The 23716-nt window shown below is 47.6% G+C and overlaps 4 protein-coding genes across 7 annotated transcripts; all 4 read right to left on the bottom strand.

Annotated features, from left to right (window-relative positions):
- Positions 1 to 5396: 5396 nt before the first annotated feature.
- LOC100217145 (uncharacterized) lies at positions 5397 to 7106 on the bottom strand. 3 transcript variants are annotated; one of them, NM_001350725.1, is made up of 6 exons: positions 6655 to 7063; positions 6366 to 6458; positions 6203 to 6263; positions 6027 to 6095; positions 5792 to 5904; positions 5397 to 5671 (listed from the first exon to the last, which is right to left on the bottom strand). In NM_001350725.1, the coding sequence occupies exons 1-5, from the start codon at positions 7042 to 7044 to the stop codon at positions 5837 to 5839; spliced, it is 681 nt and encodes a 226-aa protein (NP_001337654.1). In that variant the 5' UTR covers positions 7045 to 7063; the 3' UTR covers positions 5397 to 5671; positions 5792 to 5836. The 3 variants fall into 3 exon arrangements, with proteins under 3 accessions (NP_001337654.1, XP_023158187.1, XP_023158188.1); XM_023302419.1 differs by having other exon boundaries at positions 5458 to 5713; positions 6655 to 7106; XM_023302420.1 differs by having other exon boundaries at positions 5458 to 5679; positions 6655 to 7106.
- A 3424-nt stretch (positions 7107 to 10530) lies between these two features.
- On the bottom strand, positions 10531 to 11880 carry LOC103627751 (uncharacterized). Its single transcript, NM_001320460.1, has 2 exons — positions 11467 to 11880; positions 10531 to 10919 (listed from the first exon to the last, which is right to left on the bottom strand). Exons 1-2 carry the CDS (start codon positions 11772 to 11774, stop codon positions 10742 to 10744), a joined length of 486 nt encoding a protein of 161 aa, NP_001307389.1. The 5' UTR covers positions 11775 to 11880; the 3' UTR covers positions 10531 to 10741.
- A 2965-nt stretch (positions 11881 to 14845) lies between these two features.
- On the bottom strand, positions 14846 to 16261 carry LOC100282163 (copper ion binding protein). Its single transcript, NM_001155075.2, has 2 exons — positions 15935 to 16261; positions 14846 to 15540 (listed from the first exon to the last, which is right to left on the bottom strand). The coding sequence occupies exons 1-2, from the start codon at positions 16116 to 16118 to the stop codon at positions 15167 to 15169; spliced, it is 558 nt and encodes a 185-aa protein (NP_001148547.2). The 5' UTR covers positions 16119 to 16261; the 3' UTR covers positions 14846 to 15166.
- Positions 16262 to 17375: 1114 nt separating this feature from the next.
- LOC100193625 (pepsin A) lies at positions 17376 to 21771 on the bottom strand. 2 transcript variants are annotated; one of them, XM_008682941.4, is made up of 10 exons: positions 21217 to 21739; positions 20742 to 20877; positions 19662 to 19928; positions 19014 to 19241; positions 18789 to 18927; positions 18647 to 18717; positions 18466 to 18565; positions 17917 to 17980; positions 17765 to 17836; positions 17376 to 17679 (listed from the first exon to the last, which is right to left on the bottom strand). In XM_008682941.4, the coding sequence occupies exons 2-10, from the start codon at positions 20855 to 20857 to the stop codon at positions 17456 to 17458; spliced, it is 1281 nt and encodes a 426-aa protein (XP_008681163.1). In that variant the 5' UTR covers positions 20858 to 20877; positions 21217 to 21739; the 3' UTR covers positions 17376 to 17455. The 2 variants fall into 2 exon arrangements, with proteins under 2 accessions (XP_008681163.1, NP_001132197.1); NM_001138725.1 differs by having other exon boundaries at positions 17419 to 17679; positions 19662 to 19894; positions 21217 to 21771.
- Positions 21772 to 23716: the final 1945 nt, after the last annotated feature.

Raw genomic sequence — 23716 nt, 5'->3', positions numbered from 1 at the left:
CCCTGCCTCCTCGTTCCGTTTCACCAGAGCCAAAACCGAACCCAAGCGGCAGAGCAGAGGTGAGCTGAGAGCAGGGAGCACCGCTAGCGCCGACCTCGTCCACGACCCACGAATGAGGATCTGCAGCAAGTTTGGGAGCCTCGTGGTGTTGCTGGTGAAGCGCTCGTGGCCGATTGGGGAGGGGTCAGCCGCTGCGGGGACCGGAATTCATCGTCGGACGTCGTGTTCCGTCGAGCACCCTCGGAGGATCTGGGCACTCTCTGAATCTCGGTGAGCATCTTTCTTGGCAATACACTACCTTTACCGCTACTCGCCACTGCATTCGAATTGGAGTTTAGGCACAGGAATCGGGATGGGGATGAACGCTGGCCATGGTGCTGGTGCTTGGGCGCCACCGGGTCACGGCGTCGGAGTGGCGGGCATGTTCTGACCGTTGGATCTATGGGAAACAGTCACGATTAGAATTCCATGTACCGTTTCGGTGGAGTGATCCAGCGCGTTGATTTAAGATCGGGCGGATTAGAATGGATCAAGAGTCTTAAAATCTGGGTCGTTGATCCTCACTCCGAGGGCGGCAGATGCGTACCGGTTCACTTTAGGTAACGTTTAATCCTAGCGTTTGGTTCTGGTCGGATGGCCGAAATCGACCTGTACCCTTTCGTCGTGGCATGTTTGAAAAAGAGTCCCTAATGTTTTAGTAAATGAACACGTCGTCCACATGTATGTAAAGAACGTAGCAGGAAGGTCCTGAATTCTTCGATTTAAACCCTGGGTTTCCCTGTATTTATGGTCGCAATCCAAATAACCGAGAGTTTAATGAAAATAAATAAAAAAAATCATTTTTAGCGCAAAAACAATGCCCCAATCTTAGGAAACCGTAAACAATGCCCCAATCTTAGGAAAAATCATTTTGCTTTACATTTAATACCTAAATCTTCATAAAATCATAACCCTTTAACTGTGACTCAGAATTTAGTGGTTCTCGAACCTACGATCTCGTTACGATGCATAGAACATGATTATACAATATGCTCTCTCTGGCTCTCTGCACACATCTCGAGGCTCTCGCCATTTGGGAAGGAATATCATAACTACGACACCATTCATGAACTTTGTAGAATGCTAGGTTCAAGAAGAAATACTATGATGCACCAGATAATCATTCTAGAATGCGGGAAACTCTTACATTCGTTCATTCAACTGCCAAGTTGTTATGACAGGAATGGAGTGCTTCTTTGTCCCTTCATTGTATATCTGACTCCACTTGTGGGCTTGTTCACTCTCATTGTGCACAATGGTTGGAACCTAAAATGGTCAGTTGCAGATGTCGTAACCTCTTGAGTTTATTAGTTGCAAACACAAACACACTCAATATCAATACCAGAAATACAAAAGGGAAAGATTTTGAAACCTTCTTTCGGCAATGCTGAATCATGGCGAGCATAGCGGTCATCTAAGCCCGAATCAACGACGAAGTGTATATTACATCAACTAGGATATTGCATATCCTTTTCCCCGCCTCAATTGCCTCATCAACACCCTTAGGGCTGGTTTGATGGACATGGAAATGGAGGGGATATATGGGGAGGGATCCCCTTGTTATTCAAAATTGAATAGTAAGAGGATCTCTCCCCCATGATCCCCCTCCATTTCCCGGTCCACCAAACTAGCCTTTAGGGTTAGGGGGACATCGACACATCCAGTAAACAGGTTCTTCTTATTTCGCAACGATTCTCTATGTCGTATCAGAATGAGCGCACTTTCACCTACAGGTGCATGAATAAAAACCTTATAACGTCGGTGGATTAGTGTTTTCTAGAACAGTTTTGTGACCAGTGCACTGATCAATGGGACTGAACTTAAGAACATGCCTGATTTCTTTGGAGTTAGGACACTTTTAGGGCTCCCCGGTAACTGAACCGTTCAATCACTGAAGATTGAGAGTTTGAAGCACAGACTAGACCCAAATTACGAGCAATGGGGCAGCGACGCCCTACTGAAACAGAAAACACACAGCTATTTCTCCTATCAGGATGGAAGCAGCCTGTGGACAACAATTTGGTGGATGAAAGCGCATGGTGGGATGTGGAAGTGGCCATCTGTTCCAATACATACCACAAAATTAGTTGAATTCTTACACATACCACAAAATTAGTTGAATTCTTACATAGCCAGCTAAGGGCTCAAATCCCCAACCGAATTGAATGCAGCGAGGTTGCAAGAGACTTTGTAATCACGAAATCTTGTTCATTCTAAGAGCAAGTTTAATAATAGAGCCTATTGTTGGCCTTAACTCTTTATCATGTCATACATAGTCAACAATAAACACACTCATATAATAATGCTGACTCTAAGGTTGGCTCTTAGATGAATTTTTTGTCTCTTTCATCTTTTTGTCTTGAAGCCCATGGATCACCTAGCTCTTGCATTAGAGTCAACTTTCTCTACTTTTTGATATCTCTTTCTTCCACGTAAGCAAAAGTATCATGTAAGCGGGCTTAGAGTCCATTATTGTACTTGCTCTAACATTGAGCGAACGAGAGATAAAATCAATTTTTTAAAATAGGGATCATTAGGATAGCCACTACAAGCAGCAACAACATGTAGATAGCAGCAACCGAATCCAATTGATACATCAAACAATTAGCACTAAGCAGAAGTAGGGTAAAGCACGAAGATCGCAAACCTGGGGAACCAAGGACGTTGAACCCTGGTAGAGTAGCGCCTAGGCAACTCGTCAAGGAGCGGACGACCCGAACGGTAGAAACGATCCCGACGAGATCTGTGGTCACGGAGATCGCTAGTGAGCGGCGACAAAACGTAGGACCAAGGGGCGAAAAAGGACCGGTTGTTTGCGGGCTCAGTGGGTCGTTCTCCTGACTTCTGGTCAGTTTTATAAAATGTGCGTAGTTTAAAATAGGAGATTTGAACAGAGTAAAATTTAAAATAAAGGATAAAATATAAAATTTAATGGAGATATCACCTATAGTATCTCGTAACTCAAACTTTACTTTATAAACAGTGTTATCTATAGTTATGCGTTCTCTATTTTATACTATCCACTAAAGATAGCCTAAATAGCGACCAGGACCGAGAGAGGCGACGGAAGATGGTTTGGTTCGTGGTGCATATGTTGTGCAATGGTGGAATGGCGTGGGTTGCTGCCCAAACATCATATTGGGAGCTGTTGAAAAAATATTATCCCTAAAAAACTAAACTCACATTAAAATGCTAATAAACAGTTACTTAAACTTTTTGTTGATAGACGTTGTCTACCCATCGGTCTTTGCGCTTGCTGTCGTCGGTTCTGCTCTCTGCCAGGAGCTGCATGCATGGACAAGGCTAGCCAGGGCGGCATGGACGACCTCAATGCTAATAACTTGTTTTATTTTGCAATTGTCTGCACTGCTGGATGTTCACTCAATCGGTTATGCTTAAAATGGGAGGCTAACTGATCAATTGCTTAAAGAAGGAGCTGTTGGAGGGTTGAAAAGACGTTATTTTCTCTAAAAGCATTTTTGGGTTGGCTTGTGGGTTTTTGGGTTGGCTTAGAGCAACTTTAACAGACTATGTATATAGTTTTGTAAAGATAAATTTAGCTAATATTAGAATAAAATTGTATCCATTAAACTCTGTAAATGACTCTTCAAATTTAGTGTCTCTTCATCCCTCTATCTTCGCTCTCTATTTTTGGATAGTGTGCTTCACTCTCCATTTAATCTGTAAATTTACTGAGGTTGTTGGATTACCTACACTTTTTCTGTAGAATCGATTTTATAGAGTAGCTAAATCAATAAATTTGACTAGCCTTTTTAGCTAATCTCTTGGAGTTGTTCTTATGGGTTTTCTTATAGAGTGTTTGATTTGAGGAATTAAACCATTCAAATTGAGGTGGTGCATCATGAGTTCATTCCTCAAATTTGGTGGAATGACTCTATTCCTCATATTAGTACTAACTAACTATAAGAAATGGGGTGGTGATGGATCAACTCATTCTATTCCACAAACCAAACAAAAATAGTGAGAAGTGAGAAGATGATAGACTAGCTCATTTCTCAAACCAAACACCCCATTAGAGATGCTCTAATGGCTCAAATTTTCAGCTTCAACTTACAACCTATAGGAGTCACGAGAGTTTCGGTTTCCTGCTGTTTCTTTAAATATAGTTTTGTTGGTCCGGTCGTCCGGATAAAATATTACAGAAAACATATATAAACTTCTGTGGTATGGAAAAAAATGTTCAAGGTGAATTAGTGATACTAATTCAAGGAAGCAAATGATGTACATCAAAGTTTGACTAAAACTAATTCAAAGGCGGAGTATATTTTTTTAGACATTAACAAAGTTTGACTTTATTTGGATAAAAACCTAAACAAATACAGTGTATGTTCTAAACTTATGCGGAGATGTTTAGCGAGTAAAACAATGGGTAGTTTGTTGAAACCGCGCTTGGCTGCAACTGGCATCTCACGAGCAACAACAGCCTCTGTTAACCTGTTCCTTGCTGCTCTGCAGCTAGCAATAGGCGCACCACCTTCTGTTGCTCAACATCTCTGCCCTTCCATTGTCGACAAAGCGTTTCTTAGAGACCGTTTGGCAGGCTCTGGTTTTTCTATATAAAAAAGCAGAGCTCTCTCAAACACTATTTTTTAAAACGGCTACGAAAAGTACATAAAAGTCATAACTATTTTTGTACTACACATAAAAACCACAAATAGTAGCTTTAACAAATTTAGCTCTAACTCTATCAATTTAATACAGGAAAATGATTCTGGCTCTAAGATAAACCGTTTCTGTCAAACGGTTTATGAAATGGCTTCGGCTCTACTAAAAATGCTGTTTTTATTTTTTAGAAAAAAACCCATTATTTTTAGGCAAGCCAGAGCTCTATCAAACAGGCCCGAGGAAACAGCTCTCGGCGCTCCCAGGAACCACCAATGACATAGAGCCAAAGAGGTGAGGTCAAATTGCACTGGAACTTTTTTTAGTACCTATAACCCAAGCCCAACCATCCCAGTGATGTGACAGTGATACTCTCTCACAAGCAAAATAGTTTCCCGATCCCGATGTGGCGCTCCAACGGCTAATGCGGCTTGGTCCTATCTTACGCTTTCGCTTCTGCAAATCTACGTCTTCACAACCCATGGAAATGGTGCCAGTGGTTTAGCTTCGCCTTTGTTGCTTCAGCAGCCTCCCCAATTCAGGCAGACAGCAGAGGCGGGCACCGTCTGAACCGGTCGATGAGAATTTTTGCTCCAAGCTACTACGGGCACACATGTGTCAGGCACGAGCGCGAGACCTCTCTGCACATCCGAATCGTGAGTGTTTAGTCGGCATGATTGATCGAATGCTGAAGGGTTTGACGCCATTCGCCAGTCACGCTGACAGTCTGACTGACACAAACAAATTCACGATTCCGTATCGGCTGTGCAAGCAAAGCTGGTGGCGCATGTGACATACACCTCCGATAACTTGCTCGCTTTGGCTGTATCAAACTGCTATATAGTCAACAATATGATTGGTCTTTACAAAGTTCCACAATGGCGTTATTACGTAACAAGGATGGTTTATATATATCATCATTTTATTCAATCCAGGTAGCTCTCTGGAGTACAGAAGCTTCTGCAAGTGGCTCTGCCTCTGCAGGTGCTTTCACCGCCAAGAATTCCTCCTGAAACCCTCCATGTGTGACACACGAAAACGATCGGTTACTCTGGAAAGAAGGACGTGAGTCACAGAAAACCAGGCGAGTTCAGAATAACGCTGTGCACGGCACACATATCAGACAGACCTTGTCTCTGCTCTTAGGTTCTGAACATTCCCTGTCATCGAGGGCTCACTTGTAGATCCCGACGAGGAAAAGGTCATATAGAAGTGTGGAGTTTCCGGGGATGTTGCAGTCTCCTGTCAAAAAAAGAAAAACAAAAGAAAAAACTAGAGAAGCAGTCTCCTTGACAATTCTAGAGCGAGAGCAGTTTGCTTATCTATGGTGTACGAAGTCATTTAGCGCAGTTCTGAAAATCGACCTGAGAAGCAGCCTGCCGGTTCAGGCCCGTACGCCAGTGACGCAGGTATCATCAGCTTGCGCTTTCCACCTGAGGCAGGTTTGCAACGGAGTCATCAGTCATGGAACAGCAAGCCAAATTAGCAAAGCCTCTATATTTAATGCACAGCTAAAAACTGCTCAAGTTCCTGTCCGTACCAACAAGCATGGGCGGCACACCGCCGCCGCCACTGATCCCCTGTTCAAGCCCTCGGAGGATCTGCACGCGGAGAACGCGAAAGAAACAGACCATCATTTTTTACTGGCATGAAAACTGAACGTCGTTTTCAGTGAGCGACAATGGATGCTTATACATGCACACCTTGCCTGCGCCTATGCGCATCGTCAGTGGCCTCCCGCGCTTGTAGCTGCTGTCGAACAGCGTACCGTCGGGAAATCTCGCGGTGTAGTGCACCTGATGACCATCGAGAGGACGAATATAATTAGGATCCGAAGCAAGCAGCACACAGAACGCAGAACAGGATGGCGGCATATGTTGCTGAGTTACTCGTGCAGAAGGGAAATGGACCACTGTACTATTACAGAGTAGGTTAAGTCAGAGGAAGGCGCAAGGCATGCAGGAAAGAAGAGACGGTGGTCTCGGTACTGACATTGATGAGCTCGCCGCGCGGGGGCTGGACGCCGGTGCCGACCTCGACGTCGCAGTACGCGAGGCCGGACTTGACGAGGCTCAGGTCGCACATCTTGTCCCCGACCGTCGCGTAGTACTCGATGCGCGTGGCGCCGGCGTCGCCCGCCGGGGACAGCAGCGCGGCCGAGGCCAGGAACCCGGCGCCCAGCGCCAGCAGCCCCCTCCTGCCCGCCGACGCCGACGCCGCCACCGGATGAGGAGTCGAGGAAGTGGACGGCGACGAGGACGACGCGGAGCCGCAGGGCGCGACGGAGAGCGCTCTGCCGCTGGTCTTCGGGAGCGGCGGCGGCGGCGTCGGGATTGGGCTGGACGCCATCAGAGACGACAGGGACGTGATGGGTGGCGCCATGGCTGCTTGTGGAGTGTGGATTATTATCCCCAGACTGTGGCTGCAAGGCGCGCAGGCTCGGGTCTTTATAATGACGCCCCGAAATTCGTCGCGCGGAGGCAGCATGGGCTCTGGATGTTTCAGCCGGCCACTGCAGCAGCAGGCCCGTGGTTTTACCGGGCCGAGCCGCAAGTTTCGGGACAGTCTACAGCCCACGTAGTTTTCTTATTTTAATCATTTTCTAAATCAATTTCTAAAAATTAACATCAGAGTAATTTTGTTTCTAAAACCAACCCGTATGACCGTGTAAATCTCCCTGCCGCGGACAAATACGCTGATATGCGACCCCGTTTGACGTGGCAGGTCGTGATCGATGACATGGCAAGTGTTGTCTGTTTTGATTGGATACATTTCAATGCACTTCAACCCCCTCTTCCAAGAGTATCTAAACTAGGCCTAAAATGCTTGATGGTCAAAGGTTTTCTCTCAATAAAACGGGATTAGTTTACACCATAAGAATATCGAGGTGACCTTTATAAGTCGCAAAACTACTTTTGTGAAGGATAATGATGGGTTCCGGTCAAAATGCAAGCAAGTTATGTACTAATGCAAGCAAGTTATGTACTTATAGCAGTACTGCAAGAACAAGAATAAAGGTACACCTTCTATTAAATTTGATTCTTATTATTTACTTGCAAAGTATACTATGGTATAAAGACAAAATTTATTAGAATATCTCTAATAGCTTATCCATCTTCATCTCCGTATTCAAATTTCACTCCACAGATAGTGCAATCTACTGTGCATAACAGTGTTTTGGATAACCATGTGAGTAACTGCTAGACACGATCTTAGTGCATCTATTATTGTTCCAAAGAGGAAGATAATATGGATTGCCAAAAGTCTAGTAACTATTTAGAAGAACAAACAAGTTTGGGTATTAAAAAACTTTTTTTAGATAAATTATAAGGCTCAAGAAAGATATTTAGGATTTGACAGTGGATACACACACTCGTCACCATCCTATAATTTACGTCGCTAGCTGCGGCCACCAGCATCTTTTTTTTTTCCTCACGTTTTGATGATATAACGACACAACGCAATACAAAAAGTGAACCACTTTGCCTAATGCCAACCAAAAGTACAATATAGGACCTGGTTAAGATAACAGCTGATGGGAAAAATCTACACCAATTTTTTTGGGGGTGCAGCTTTCAGCTGTCAGGTGCAATCATCTTTTAATCTCGGCACCGTAGAAGTGAAAATTTCGGAGTACCTTCTCTCCCATGTTTTTTTTCAACTGCATGTATAGTAGTCGGCTGCCTAGTCGCCTGTTTGGCCGATTTTTTTTGCATTTTGGCTCTTCCTCGGAAAAAAATTCACGATTAGACCTTATAAAAATTTAATGTCATTTCGACTGTTTGTACATGTTGTAAAACCTGGCATGGAGTCCCTGTCCCGGCTGGCAAACCAACTAGTAGCCTACCCGTATTTTTTTTGGATGAGTCACGCCGGAACTAGAAACACTGAAGCAAATTTTTTGTGCCAGTGTGATTAGACAAATCCTCGTACTACTTTAATCTCAAACAAAAACACATTATAAACTCGTTGTGAATGTCGTATTAGTACTCCCATTGCGCATTTGTCTATGTACTCCCATTGCGCTGCGGCTGCGGGTAGCCAGGCCCTGTCTGACAAGGAAAGGATCTAGCGAAGAGGATTAAATTAAACAATGGGACGGTTTCCTCATCAACGGCAGTAGGCGATGAAGTACGTTGCTGGGCATTTGACTCTGAGAAACAGAAGAAGTTGTTGTCAGCCGGAACCTCAGTTATAGCTAAATCTTAGTTGTAACTTTCCGCATATCCAACTTCACACATATTCGAATCTACGTCGTCTAGATTCATCTTGTTTGTCTGCCGACCACAAGACGACCCTATGATCTTACCCATTAGGGGAAGCAAGATCTAGTTGTCCATTCGAGATACACTACCTCAACTGTCTTTTAATTACTAGATGACTCCACATCGGCTAATGACGTACCGGGTGGCTGTCGATCTGGAGTATCCTAAGATATCTCTCCTAGGGGCGAGATCTAGATTCCAAGGAGGAGAAAGACGAACCCCCGCCATCGAAGACAGTCCGGTGCGATGCAGGGAAGGTGTCGCTCCTGCGCCCAGGTCGCGGACCGTCCATCACAAAGCCGCGGACTGTCTGTGCCACCTCTAGGGCACCGTCAGACAGTAGACTCTTAGTGATCGGTGTCCAGATCGGCGCCAACACATTTTTTAGGTAAAACAAAGTGTTTTCGATAAAAGATTGGTAAAACAGCTTCATACGGAGAGAGAAATACATAGATAAGATTGAGAAATAAGAAATTGAGACATGAAAACCTTTTTTTGTTTGTCCCTTTCCCATTGTGTCAAAAAAAAACTTGTACTGTTTTTATAGTGTTTTCTACTGTTTTATGGTTTTTTTTATCTTTATGGATTACATCTGATCTTTATGGATTACACCTGCAGCAGTCCAAACAACCGTCTTTAATCCGAAGCTTATAGTTAATGAAATAGTTCATAGTGTTTCGTACACCACAACAAAGTTCTTTTTTTTTCTTTCTATTCCTCCGTTTCCATCCGTTTGTTGTAAACATGCATTTATTTGGTCCGCTCCGCCCCTTGCTCTAGCTCAGTAGTCAGTAGCCCTCCAGATCGCGTTTCCCATGTGTCGAATTCTCAGTTTCCAGGAGGACGATAAGGATCCCGGACGTGACAAGCCAATTGTCAAGCCAACCGCTGTTCATCAAAGCCCCAAAGTAAACAGTGCCGTGCTTTTTACGCCGTGGAAAGCACCAGGTCCATGGATGGGTCACTCATGTAGGCACTAGAGTAGGCGCGCACATGTGTAGTGTAAGGACTGTTGGTGCTCGGTCATGGCCGGTCAAAAGCTCGTGTGAGTTAGGCTGTGGCGGCCACCGTCGTGTCGTGTGTACTCGCGCGTGTCAGCAGGCCTGCCGCTGTTGCGGCGGCCGTGCAGGTGCAGCACAGCGGTGGTTGCTCTGCTCCTGCCAGGTGGGGCGACCGACCGACCGATTGATTGCATCGAGAGATTGATCAGATCACGGGCGTCTCGCTCTCCCCTGGCTCTAGGGTCTAGGCCATGCAGCCAGGATCACACCGTCTAGAATGTGCAGTGCCGCGCACGACAACACCACGCACTTGTCACCACACCACACTGCCAGGCCAGACTAGACTGACGAGCTTGCTCTCCTAGCTGGGACTGGGTGGGAAGGGAGCATATTGTCAAATTCTGCAGCACAGGCACAGGCGCACACAGCCGTGTCCGCTTGACAGCACAACATGTGGGAAACCAGGACAGACAGATGCCATGGCGGACGAGAGTCTGTTGTTGTTGGCTTGTTGCAACCCGGGTACCTGCCTTTTTTCTCTCTCTCTCTCTTTGTTTGTTTGTTTCGACAGACAAGAGGGGCTATGTTTCCAGAGTCACATGCATCAACAAACTATAATAATAAATCACTGACGCATGCATCACTGCCGGAATCCAGACTCCAGAGCTAAAAGCTGTATGCACAGGCGCTCTATAGCATGGCGGAATCTACCGGGCCGGGCCGACCGATCGGCCGGCGTCGCTGCTCCCGCTCCACCAGGGCGCAACAACACACACCCCGCCCGCCCCCTTGCGCCACTCCCCCGGGGGGCTCCTAGGCGGCGGCCACGGTCTCCCCGCCGCTGCCGGACTGGTCGGAGCCGCTGGCGCCGGACACGGACGGGGCCTCCTTCATGGAGGTCACGGAGCAGGTCTGCTCCATGCGCTCGTCGAGGTCGTCGTACTCGATCTGCTTCTCCCGGCACTCCTGGCTGCAGAATGCCACCTCGCCCCTGCACGGCACGGCGCAGACAAACAGAATCCAGCTATCATGTCATGTCATGTTACATTACATCATCCGAATTCAGGGAGAGAAAAACAAACTCTTTCAACCAAGAGGTGGATGAGGGACCGTGACAGCTGATTAAAAAGAACTTGTGAGATAGTATACGGTTCCAGGTGACGAGGCTTACATATCATAATCAAGCGACAGCTCGTTTGATTGGTCACCTAGTATGTTTATGTGCCTCATAATGTAAAAATGTGTGTGCACACGATGCAGCATCAAACTACTCGTGAACCGAACCAATAGAATAATTGGAAATAAATACAGGCACCGAAAGGAAGATTCGCATCAAATATTCCTTCCACCAAAAAAAAAATACTAGAGGGAATTAGATTCACACACACTCAGCGAGTACTGTGACAGCTGATTAAAAAAAAACTATTATGTGCCTCATAATGTAAAGTAAAATAGGGGCCATGAATATGAAGGGAAAAGATGCGATCCTAAGCAAAAAAAAAAAAAAAACAAAAAAAAAAAACCACGCCGACTGGAACCTGTAGATGAAGGTGTCGTGGCCGGGCCCGAGGTGGCGTTTGCAGAGGCCGCACGCCTTCAGGAAGGCCGCCGTCTCCACCGCCGCGAACGAGGTGCCACAGTAGTAGTAACCCCCCGGCACGGCCACCATCCCGGCGCAGGCAGCCGGCAGTGAGCAGGACGACGGCACGCCGGCGCCCCGCTCCTGGCGCCCCTGCTTCGCCGCCGACGGCACCGTCACCATGCTGGCCGTGCGCGGCAGCACCCTGCTCCTCGGACGCTTCCCCAGCGCCGTCCCGGCCGACTCGATCCGCTCAGCCGGCTCCATGCCCTCCTCTCCCGTCGTTCCTGCCGGCTGGCGCGCCCCTGTGGTCCTAGATGGGCTTTCTCGTCGCGAGATTTGGAGAGCGAGGAAGACTGGTGGTGGGTGGGGACTGGGGACTGGGAGAGAGGGAGGAGGGGTTTTGCGGAGGAGCGGCGCATAAAAAGGGAGCGGTGGCGGAGGAGAGGGGGTGGCGAGGCGACGCACGCGTGGCATCTGGGCCGTCCGATCTCTCGCTCAGAATCTCTTCGATGCTTCCGATCTGGCGCGCGGACTGGTCCGTCCGTCGTCTGTGGCTGCGCTAGGTGCACCCCGTTGCGCCGCCCCGGGCCCCGGTTGTCCGTATGCCTTCCTAGATACTGCATCGGGCGCCAGTTCTGTGCCATGTGCGTCAGTATATATGATATGATGCGTAGCTGGATCGAAGACGAGGCTAGAAACATGCTCGTATCAGTGAGTTTGAGGCATGTCTCTGCTGGCATTATTTACAGCATGTATTTGTCGCCTTCAAATCTGGGGATGTAACCTTCTAGGGGTATGCGTTTTGTAGCTTCTGCTCTCTTTTTTTTTTCATAATATCGGTGCGATGTGTATGTGCGTGTAAATTGTCTCTGTAGGTGATCTGTCTGACAACGATGTTTGCGTCCCCACCCCACGCGCCTTGTGCGTGATTTGTTGCTTGTGCGCCTGGTGGAGTTACGCCAATCGAAGCCGCGAGATGATAATCCTACAGCACACACGCGTATCAAAATTTAAACTTTAGGATTATTTGCGCTGTCTAAAGTATTTGGAAGTCTTGAAAACACAGATATAAAACTCTTTTCGTTGAGATTGAACTATAATAAAAGCAGAATGGAGGGAACAAGACACAGGTATGAAAGTATTGTCTAGCCTCGCTCTTGCTATTTGATTTATCGTCAATTTATTAATCGGTTCTACGTTATTTTGCTAAGCTTGCTCCAGGTCGCACCGGATCTCAGGAGGGTGGAGGGGGCGAAAAAGAGAAAAGAAAGATTCATTCGATCCTGTTGCAAGCCATGCCAAACGCTGCGGCGGCGCACGTACCGTAGATCACGAGAAACAAGCGCGTCCACGAGAACGGAGCGCGGGGCAGAAAACAAAACAAAACAAAACAAAACAAAAAAACATCAACTCACGCGCGAGCGCGACGGCCTGGCCGCGCCGATCGGTGGCGCGCACGCGTGGCAGCCGCTGCGGCGTGCGCGGCGTGGTCGGTATCCGCGCGGCCGAGGTGTCGAGCAGCGGTGGCCTCAGCGGAACACGCCAAACCCGTCGCCCTCGCGGCAGGCAGCGCACGTATTTGCGGCTGCTGCGGCGCGGTGGCCGATGCGATGCCACCACGCCCAACCGTTTCGTGGCGGCCGCAGGAAGAGCAGAGCCGGGTACGGCGGCCGCCACGGCCACGCGCCGACGCGCGCGCGCGCGCGAGCCCGAGGACCAGAGGTCCCAGGGCGACAGAGCGCCCGGGGCCATGCGTTTGCTCCGTCGGCCCCGTCGTTTTCGCGGTCTAGGCTGGGACGTCGCGCCGACATGCCGTGGCGTGGGTAGATCATTCGAACCAAAGCGTCTCGGTTGCGCGTTGGAAAAAACGTGCTGCGCGGCCTAGCTGTGCTGGAGAGGGTACTGAGGCAACGGAAGAACAAAAAAAAAAGATCTGCCGAGATTCTTCGTCCAGTGTCTTTGAAGACGTCGCGCAAAAATATCTAAGAGCAAGGGATACACGTTAGCGTACGGACCAGGCAACGCGAACACGTCACCTCGATCCGCCGTGTCCTTGCTAGCTCCTACAGTGCCCATGGGCCCTTTCCGTCCACTTTGGTACGTCCAAACAAAACTCGTAACGTAAAATGCCGCGTGTGACGAACGAAACGAAAGCCAAAGTGTCCGGGGGTGGCTGGCTAGTGGCTTTATAGCTACCACTAGCAGCCGCGGAGGGTGCATCTCTTTCTAACTAAAGAACGGCAAGGGAAGGGAACAGACCCTGATCGGTTTCTCGTGTCATCATCCATTATACGATCTGCTGGAAAATCCCATTATTCCGAGACTGTGGTGTTGGTATATACAACATGCCAAAAAATATAACGCAGGTCTGAGCATAATCAGGAGACAACACCGTCCATGTCGGCCAATCGGAGACGGGACGAATCGCGCTCTTCGGGTTTTATTTTTCGAGAACATTGGACGAAGGCAGCACGCACTACCACTACCAGCATACCCCGTGACCCGTCTGGCGCCAATCTTGCAGTAAAGCCTGATCAGGTGACTCACCACTCTCCACTCACCACAGCAGGTCAAGTCTTACGAATTGACGAGCTCAAGTGGTGGGCGAGAGCACGACTTTTGCCGAATCCATTTGAACTTTCAGGGACCCTTTGCCGATGCCAACCCCACCCACCGGACACGGCCGCCGCAACACCGTGCTGCACCGAGGGCTAACGGATGGCGAATTGGCGATTTATTTGATACGCAGGGATGACGAGTGAGCCAACAAAAAAGGTGGCTTGGCACTAGCAGAAGAAAAGGCCGGTTTTACCACCTCAGCGTGTGCACCCTTCGGATCTGAACCTGATGGTGTCACCGCGCACCGAGCTCCATTGCTCTCGGACAGCTTAATGTACACGGGAGACCAGTAGTTATTTTAGATGAGGACATACGGAGTATATGGTGTACATAGAAGATTGGTGCACATGATGCACATATTAAATCATCACCACTTATTTTAGATCTAACGTCTATAGTTGATCATTCAATTTATAAATAATACATTCCACCACTACACACCACCATGAAGGGTGTCATCAGCAAAATATACTAAATAACTAGAGACGTTAAATCTAAAATGAATGGTGATGATTTATTTTTTATACCATGTGCATCAATCTTCTATGTGCATCAGATATGTTCACATTTTAGATATATTATATTCTTATGATCAATCATGATGCATCGCCTTGCTTCCCCCACGACGTTCCAGACGAGGACAGAGAGAGTGGGAGATAGATTCAAGTGCTAGTGTGCGCCTGTGAGAGAGACAGACGGACAGACAGAGATATTGACCTTCAGAGCTGATCTCATGTTCCACTGCCTGGTCGCAGCCGCAGCACAAAGAACGGTTTAGGGATCTAAGCGCACACACTAGATCAGCAGAATCTATCAGTGGCAGAGGTTTGCTTCTTTGCTCTCCGTTCTGCTGGCGCAGTGCAGTCGAGTAGTCGACGACCTAAGCATTCTTCACTAATTTAACCACACGTACGAGTAGCAGCCACGCACGCTACGGCTACTCCCTGCCGCCTGTTACCGTCTGCTAAAACCCACCGAGCCTGAGAGCTGGACTCAGCGTGTCGAAAACACACGTGGGCGACGCGTCAGCGTCACATTCACATGACGGAGCAGGCGTTGGGGTTGTCGTCGCTGAACAGGCTGCTGATCTGTTCGGCGCCGACGACGACGGCCGCCTCCGCGCTGCTCAGTCCCGGGGCCGGGTACGGGTACGGGTAGCGGCAGTAGTAGTAGGCAGCCGGGTCGGCCCACCTGCCGTCGTGGGCTTGCAGCTGGGCCGGCCCGACGCCGTAGAGGGCCGCGGCCGCCGGGGTCGCGTAGTAGCCGGCAGTGTCCTGGTCGTGCCCCGGCCCCCGCCATGGCTCCGCCTTCTTCCACGTGGACTGGGCCCTCCGCAGCACCGCCACCGGGTCCACCTCGCCAGTCACCGTGACCTTCTGCTGCGGCCTGTTCACCTCCACATGTTCCACTCCTGCGGGCGACAGCGTCATCGCTCATCAAGGGTTATCATTAATCGTCGGTGTAAACCACTCCTCGCGAAAGCACTTCGATTCGAAGCGGAAGATTCTTTCGCTAGTGTCGCTCGGATGTTGTTACTTGTTAGGTGCAGGGCCGGCATATGCCGCTGCATTATTGCAGGGAAAAACAAAGGTATGCTTATGCTGGGAAAAGCTCGTGCCGAAAGGACATGATGGTCATTGCTGACTGACTCAGTAAGTGCATGTATCTAGCTCATTGTCAGGGCACAGAAGAGAAGAGCCATGGTCATGGCCGGGGCGCAATGCTAGCGAGCGACGAAAGCTGGGTGCGAATGGATGGGTATGTAGGGGACAGACAGGGGACCAGAGTGACGGATGATGACCAACCTCTGATGCCGGAGAGCGCTTTCTTGACCTCGCGCTCGCAGCGCTCGCAGTCCATCCTGACCCTGAGCTCCACCGTGGGCACCAGCAGGCGCCGCCGCAGCGTCGTCCTCTTCGTCTTCTTCTCCCTGGGGCGGCCATTGCTCGCTCCCAGAAAGCGTAGCAGCTGCCTCATGGCGCCTCCCATGGGGGAATGCAGCAAGGTCCTGAAGGTCTAGCTGCTAGCCGGTGGCTGAGGGGTGAACGCGATCCCTTGCGAGCTGTATTGTAGAATGGGGAACAGACGAACAGGTGAGGGGGAGGGGAGGAGCCTACTAGCTAGCCAGCTCTGGAGTGACACTGTCTGGCTCTGGCTTTTGTATGTACGAGGCCGGCACCCTGCGCCGGCAGGAACTGTGCGACTTCGGAGGCCTTTTGAACTAGGCAAATGCAATGGCGAGATGGACTGTGACTGATGGAGGGGACGGGGGAGAGGGGAGGGTGTGCGTGTTGTGTTGGAGGCTGACAAGAGAACACGACGAGGGGGGAGAAAAAGTGAGGCGAGGCGCCGTGCAGTGCTGGTGCGATGCGAGGTCTCGTCCCTTGCGACGGTTGTGCTGCGCGGCGCAGTGGAATGGTGCTGCAATAGCGTGTTGCAGTAGGTAAATCAGACCAGCAGAGGCAGAGCACGCACCGGGCGTTCGATCGGGGGCGAGTGAGAGTGTGCAAGAAATCGCCTTCGTCGCTGCAGCCTTGGAAAGTGGATTTGGCCATGCCCATCACCCGGCCCCCCATGCGTGTGGGCGCGAAGAAATATGATGCGCAAGGAGACTGCGAGGGCATGCTCGTTTCCGCGCCATTTCTGAACGTTACATTGCTGCATTTCAAGTTGGGGATTACTAGGCTAGCACGAGAAATTCAGGATGGATGAGGCGCTCGTCAGGCAAAAGCCAGGGCGACGCCTGCTACATTCGCAGGGCCTCGGCCTACAGCCTATCTCGAGAGGGTTCAGACTTTGAGACCGATTCTCGCGGGAGCGGGGCACAGGTGAGAGTGACACCCAAGGGCCAATGATGGGGGCAAAATACAGCTGATCTATTAACCTCTAGAGCAAGCAACAGATGGCACCATGGACAACCCCCATGGTTCAGGTGCCAAACTCGTTAGAGTCTCTGGAGATTTTTGAAAGTTTTAGAGCCCAGCTCAAGGTTTCGTTCTATATGGAGATGGAGTATTTGGTCAGTCAAAAATAACTTCATTTCCAGAGAAGAAGCTATCTCCTGGGAGCGCTGTAAACAGGAAGTTTTTGTTCTGGTTATTCTACGCGCAAAGAAACACTTCCCCTTAGTCTCCTTTTTTTGTCTCCTGAACCTGTGCTGTACCGTTCTGTACTTTTGTTTGTTTTGGTTTAATTCTATTTCAGTAGGGATCGGCCTTAGTTCCCTACTGTTTCCTCAAAAAAAAATAGAGCAAAAGGCACCACATATAAAGCACATACAATATACAGAGGGCTATCGATTACCAGCATATCAGATTATCAGTTGCTCATGAGATGAAGAACACAGTGGACATTGTCAGAAACAGCAACGGGTAAGAGCTAGCAAAGAGCATCTGTCGGTTCGTCGTTGCACTGGAGGGAGGAGCCGTGCCTGTCGTTGCAGGCGTCACGGGCGGGGAAGTCTGCTGCTCGTTCGACGGCAACGGGTCCTCTGAACTGCCGTGCTGCGATGGGCCCAGCGGCACGGTCGTGCTGTTGTCAACGTCGCGACCTGCGTTCACAAGAAATGGCCGTTAACATACTTTAAAGACTTCCGAGTACCGGCCCAGTTTGGTCTGTTCTGGCAGATGGCTTACATTCAGAGCGGTACCAGCCCAACTTCATGCTCTCTCTGTCGAAGACAACGTGGTATCCAACCAGGAAATTCTCTGCATTTGATAATTGTTTTATATGTATGGATACTAAATACCAAAAGAACAAAACCGCATAGATTCATCTGGGCACTTACGGCCAATAATTCCAATAGGTTCCGTTGATGGCAGTACAGCTAAGCAGAACCTGGCAAGCGCTCCCTGTAACATAAATCAGCATAAAGTTGATCAGCTGCTAGACAAATTCCATGTGCATGCTGAATGGTAATATCCAACTATATAAGGCATCGGTAGCTCATTAAATCCGAAGAACCTGTATTCTCCTAAACCCCTCTCCAGATAGGACATTTATAAAAAAAACATCACATTCTAGGGGTCTATGGGCAAACCAGTCATGCAAACTAAACAAAAGCATTTATCCTGCACATACTTTAAGATCAAACAAACTCAGCAACATGAATATTTATGTTAGCTAAGTTGTGCATGTAGGCTTTAAATGTACTAACTCAGATCAGCTATCAGTATGTTATAGAAGCAAGCTCAACTGAGCCACATTTCTATTCAGGAGCTTAGACTTGACAGCAGCAGGACACAGTTAGCCAATTAGGATTCACTTGACAAGACTATCTCGACTGATTGATTTTGAGGACACTATTTTTTTCCCTTGCCCAACAAAGAGGATATACCTGTTCGTCATTAAATGGCAAGATAGGATTAACAGCCTGGAAGCTCTTGTTTGCAGCGAATGCCAGGATTATGGTTGGCACATCAGGCATCTCAAGAGGACTGCACGTAATCACATATCAGCAAATTCCTTCAACACAATCAGACAAGTGAAATTAAGACCTAAATGGAGGCAGGAGTTACCTAGCACTGTAACAATATTTCCAGGTACTGTCTTCGTAAGGCACCCTTGAAGCATTAATTTGTTTGTCAAACTGAAATTTATACGTAATTAGTACTGAAAAATATTCATCAGCGGACCAGCTGCAAATGTGTGGACGTTCACCTCCGTTGTGAAAGCCTTGTAAACATCAGGAGGAAGAGAAGTAAATGATGTTCCACTATCGACTAAAGCCTGGAAGCTAGAACCCTCAAGACATTTATGTCCAATACAAGATTTGTCGACATTAACAGCATAAGTTTGACTGCAAAATTACGAAACAAAGATGTAAGTGACGCTTTAAAGAATTACAAGAGCCACTATAAAAGTTGATTGCTTTGAGCCACTCACAGTTTGCCATACAGAGGAACAAACGGTGTGGATTGTTGAGAGGACACTCCTTGATCTCCAAAGAAAATTCTCCCAGAACTATCTTCCTTGAAGCACATCGAGAAGGAATTCCGAACTAGTCCAGCTCTTGCAAGGAAACTGGGAACTGAAATGTCTGCCATTCCAAGGCCAAGGAGTCCATCCGGTGCAATGCCATCCAGATAGTCACCACTTTGCTTTCGACCACAGCTATTCCAGAAGGGCACACTATGTTAGTAAAACTAAGTCCCAGAAAGTCAGAAAACCATGACAATCGACTATTTAGCAACATCTCTATCTCCAGTTATTTTGTTACAACATTGCATTGAAGCTCAGTAACAACGCAAGATGAGATCAAAAGACAAAGACTGAGCAAGCGGCTATGGCTAAACATACTAATGTCTTATGCAAATGCACATATCCGATACCTATGAAGTGTACAGAGTAACTACGAGTACTTCACCAGTAAATGTACAGCAATGGAAATGTTGTTCACTAACAATGATCCTTGTGAGGACAATGTGATTCACTGATTTGTCTAGTAGCATTACTCCTTTATGCCATGAAAACAGTACTGGTGATGAAGCAAAAATACAAAGTTCCTGTTGACTGGGAGCAGCAGAAAATTACCCAATAATAACTGAAGCATTTACTGGTGCATGGCCCTCCCTGGAGTTCAAGTGTAGGGAATCCTCAATTAGCAAACCAGAGCTGGTAGTATTTTCTGAAAAGTAGTCAATATTGTATGTGCAAGGTTGCTTTGGGTTTGTGCAGCCTGAACCCGGTTGACATAGCTCGTGGCTGCAAGGAAGATGCCGACTTGTTGTTGATTCGGCAGGCTTGTATATTCCAAGATCTCTATCCTGCATAATAGATGCTCCATTTACGACGGAGCACCTGCCGATCAATCACTGGAAATAAGCACTTAAATGCTTTAAAATATGGTAGTTTCCTTTGTTTTTGCACTTGTTACGAAGAAATAAAAGAAACTTAAAATGAACAAAATTGAAGAGAACCAAAGTTCACACATGACACCACCACTTGTACTTGCCACTTGTACTCCTAAGTCAAAAACTAGCCAGTATGAATATGAAACTTGCAAGCCAGTCACACAGGTAATAGCTAAAATCGGCAATGAATTGTAGTTGTGCTTGTTCAGCTTACACTAGACCATTACACGAGATTTGTAGCATGACCCACGTGCCATTTTGGTGGTAGTACAAATTTAATTGAACTGCCAAAATTGCAGCTGTACGCGAATGATGGAGAAATTATTTTCCATCAAAACGTAGATGATATTTTCGTGTGGTATTTCAGGGTCACATAATGGTGTGCAACTGTGCATACTTTACGCCACACTTGTATGTGGCCAAGAACAGTGACTATAGTGAAATTCAGACTGAAGATGACTGCAGAGACACGATAAGAAGTTTACATATCATAGATCGGTGACGGTGATGTTAGTAGTCAATGGAAATTAAAGCAAACTACATGGCACGTATTAGTTTCTTCGACCAAGGTTTGTGCATTATGTAATAGAAATGTCAAGGAACATGTCGTCATCCGCACCAGCAATTTTACATGAACAAGCCACATATATCTTTGAAAAAAAAACAGATTCTCTTAGGTCCCAACTCAAGCTGACAGCTGTTTTACAACACGACATCTTCAGATATTAACATCAAGCTACTAAACAAAGGGGATGCATACCAGATTTCCACGGTAGCTAGACAAAGGGGCACACTGAATACAGTCACAGGGTACCCAGAACAGGTCACTTCCAGTATCCAATGCAACCAAAAAGGAGGTAGTAGGCGTCCCAACATCCACCCAAGCGTAGTATAACCTTCACACCGAAAGTTAGATGAAATAAGATTAGCTTACAACTTTAGCACGTAGCTCCGAATTTAAAAACAGTAATGCACAGTTTAATAGTACCCACTAGCTGCCTAGCTCTGACAGTAAAACACAGGCTATCGGCTATCCCGGCCAAAATGGCATGTAACCGTACGGGTCTAACGGGCAGAAGAAATTTAATCCTTCTTTATATATAACTAGTGACGCCGATTTTTTTAAAATGTTGCTGTACAAAATGTTAACACTACGACATTCACGGTGGAGTAGAACAGTTAAAAGGTGAGGGACGTAAGATCCAACGGGGGTAGGGACTAGGAATGAGGCGCACCAGCCTAAGTCGTTGCCGGGGGAGAAGGTGCTGCCGCCCTTTGAGAGCGAGAGGAGCTGGTTCTTGCCCGCGAGCCGCCGCTTCTGCCGCTGGAGATCGCTCCTCAGCAGCGCGCGGTAGTAGCCCCCGCTTCCGCGCTGCGGCCACAACCCCATGCGCGGGCCCGCTTCCAGCCGGGCCTCGTCGGACAGACGGTGCACCATCCTCGAGGAGAACGTCGCCGCGGCCTCGGCCGCCGAAGCTGCCGCCGCCAAGGCGACCAGCTGCAGGGCGAAAAGGACCGGGAGGCGCATGGGTGGATCTGAAATGAGGCTCGCGGGGGTGGATCTGAGGGTAATGCGGTGCTGCCGTGGGTGGGGGAGAGGATCTGGAGCTACGTCTCGCGAGCGGGAGACGAGGCGAGGAGCATGGAAGCGGTGGTGAGCGCTGAGCGGCCGTGTCCGTGTAGCGGGGAGGGAAGCGAGCTGGGGCGGCGGTGGTGATGCTGTGGAAGCTAGCGCAAAAGGAAGGAAAGGCGGAGACGGTATCGGTCGTTTTCTTGTAAAGACCCTGTACTGGTTCCAAATTTGATTGAGGAGAATGTTCAGCGTTGGGTGTCGTAGCAACTAGCAAGTGGACATCTCTCTAGACCATAAAACATTAAGATAATACTTCAATATAGTTTTACAGACCTGTTTCTTTCCTTGGAACATGAGAGGTTACATTATCATAATTCTTTAGTTCGATTTTTCCTTTCTATATCATCATAATCTGAAACTAGATATTTGAGCTTAATTACACAGGTTTGTTTAATGGAGTTTTTAACAGCCCACTCGAGGCACCGCGCGTGGTGGTCCCCACGTGGCCGTTGCGGCGCTGTGTGTCGCCCGTTGGTCCCTCCGCGCCCGCGTGGGCCCCTGGCCTAACACCAGCGGATGGACGGCGCAGACTGCAGAGCCACAGATGCTGATGAAGCGTGCCGGCCTGTTTGGAAATGCTAGAGGTGTAGCAGAATTTAAGAGCCTGTTTGGAAATTCAATTTTGAAATAATTTAGTTTTAAAATACTATAGTTTACAATTGTACATGATATAAATACTACGGTATTAATTTACCACAATAAAATCACGGTATTGCTCAAAATAGAGATATGTTTGTTTTCATTGGAAAAAAAACAAAGTATATAGAGAGGACAAGAAAACCGAGGTCCTGAGTGTAGTTTCGAAAACTCTAAACCATTGTATTTAAAACGGTGTTTTGTCTGTACAAACCAAACACCTTTTGTGTTCCAATATTATAGTATCATCAAATATCATAGTATTGTTTTAAAACTGCAAAAATACTACACTTCCAAACAGGGCCTAAGTGTTTAAACTTAGAGCAACTCTAGCACTTCTTAAAAAAGAGCTTGCTAAAACTATATTTAGCAAGTTGTTAAATAGCTATCGGAAGTAAATAAATAGTTTAGTCTCTAATAATTACTCATATTTAGGGGGTAACTCAATTTTGAATCTAGCTTTGACAGTCATGCCCCATCGGATCTCGCTAACGACATGCTTGAGAGCAAATAATGTCGAGGCCGGAGAGTAAAAGGTCGGTCAGCATGACCTGTTGGTGAGTGGTGTCCGTTGGTGCAACCTATGGTGCAGTAGTGTTCCGACGGTGAAGAAGAAACTTGTGTCACACGTGTGCTAGAAAGTGAAAATAAGAGTGTGCGGTAGCTGGCTACCTCACTGTGTGAGAAGGAAAAAATAATCACGCAAATGTAAAGAAATTGATGTCAATTACATTTAGTGAGTTCCTATGAAGTCGCCAAATGTGGAGAGTAAATGAGGTTGTATATCAAGAAACTAAATTTAGCAATTCTATTAATTATAGAAGTATTTTTCTGTTCGATTTTTAAATTTAAGATTTAGAGAGTTGTTTAGATAACTACCGGGGTTAATCTTAGCACTTTAGAGCAGTCACAACCTTCCATGTCATCTAGTTTCCATAGCATTAATTCAGTGTCACATAAGCTAAAACATGATGTGGCAAGCAATTAAATAGAGAAATAGTAAGAAGCTGGGTCTTGCATAAGACTTGGTTTCAACACAATATGCTAGACACAATGAGACAATAGGACTATTAAATTCAGTTAAGTAACATTGTTGTTGGTATTGGAGAGTGAAAGGGAAATAGGCTCAAACCTTTTCCTAAATGATTTTGGTGGTTGAATTGCCCAACACAAATAATTGGACTAACTAGTTTGTTCTAGATTATATGCTCTACAGGTGCCAAAGGTTCATCTACAACTATACTAAATCGACTGTCCGGAATACCGTAGATTATTCCGGACAGGAGAAGCTTTTTGGAAAAACAGACTATGTGCGGACCGTCCGGGCCCTTGCGGCGGACAGTCCGCGACACCGAGTTGACTTCGACCAGGAACTACAAATCAGGGACAGTCCGACTAAACCGCGGACCGTCCAGCTACAACGCGCGGACCGTCCGGCTATAATTCGCGGACAGTCCGCAGGTGAA

This window comes from Zea mays, chromosome 5 (genome assembly GCF_902167145.1).
Source record: "Zea mays cultivar B73 chromosome 5, Zm-B73-REFERENCE-NAM-5.0, whole genome shotgun sequence".
Lineage (NCBI taxonomy): Eukaryota > Viridiplantae > Streptophyta > Magnoliopsida > Poales > Poaceae > Zea > Zea mays.
The sequence above is the reverse complement of the archived record's forward strand: the minus strand, read 5'-3'. Positions and strand labels throughout refer to the sequence as shown.

Bases quoted from the DNA above. Each gene is read 5' to 3' on its own strand.
- LOC100282163 (NM_001155075.2), bottom strand. From the start codon at position 16,118: ATGGGAGGCGCCATGAGGCAGCTGCTACGCTTTCTGGGAGCGAGCAAT. The intron at 15,541-15,934 runs GTTGGTCATCAT...TGTCGCCCGCAG, and splicing joins AGCGCTCTCCGGCATCAGAG to GAGTGGAACATGTGGAGGTG.
- LOC100193625 (NM_001138725.1), bottom strand. From the start codon at position 21,509: ATGCGCCTCCCGGTCCTTTTCGCCCTGCAGCTGGTCGCCTTGGCGGCG. The intron at 20,878-21,216 runs GTGCGCCTCATT...TTCGGTGTGAAG, and splicing joins CCCGGCAACGACTTAGGCTG to GTTATACTACGCTTGGGTGG. The intron at 18,928-19,013 runs GTGAGTGGCTCA...GTAATTTTGCAG, and splicing joins GTTCCTCTGTATGGCAAACT to TCAAACTTATGCTGTTAATG.
- LOC103627751 (NM_001320460.1), bottom strand. From the start codon at position 11,774: ATGGAGCCGGCTGAGCGGATCGAGTCGGCCGGGACGGCGCTGGGGAAG. The intron at 10,920-11,466 runs GTTCCAGTCGGC...CGTGCCGTGCAG, and splicing joins CACGACACCTTCATCTACAG to GGGCGAGGTGGCATTCTGCA.
- LOC100217145 (XM_023302419.1), bottom strand. From the start codon at position 7,044: ATGGCGCCACCCATCACGTCCCTGTCGTCTCTGATGGCGTCCAGCCCA. The intron at 6,096-6,202 runs GTACGGACAGGA...AACCTGCCTCAG, and splicing joins TGTGCCGCCCATGCTTGTTG to GTGGAAAGCGCAAGCTGATG. The intron at 5,905-6,026 runs GTCGATTTTCAG...TTTTTTTGACAG, and splicing joins ACCGGCAGGCTGCTTCTCAG to GAGACTGCAACATCCCCGGA.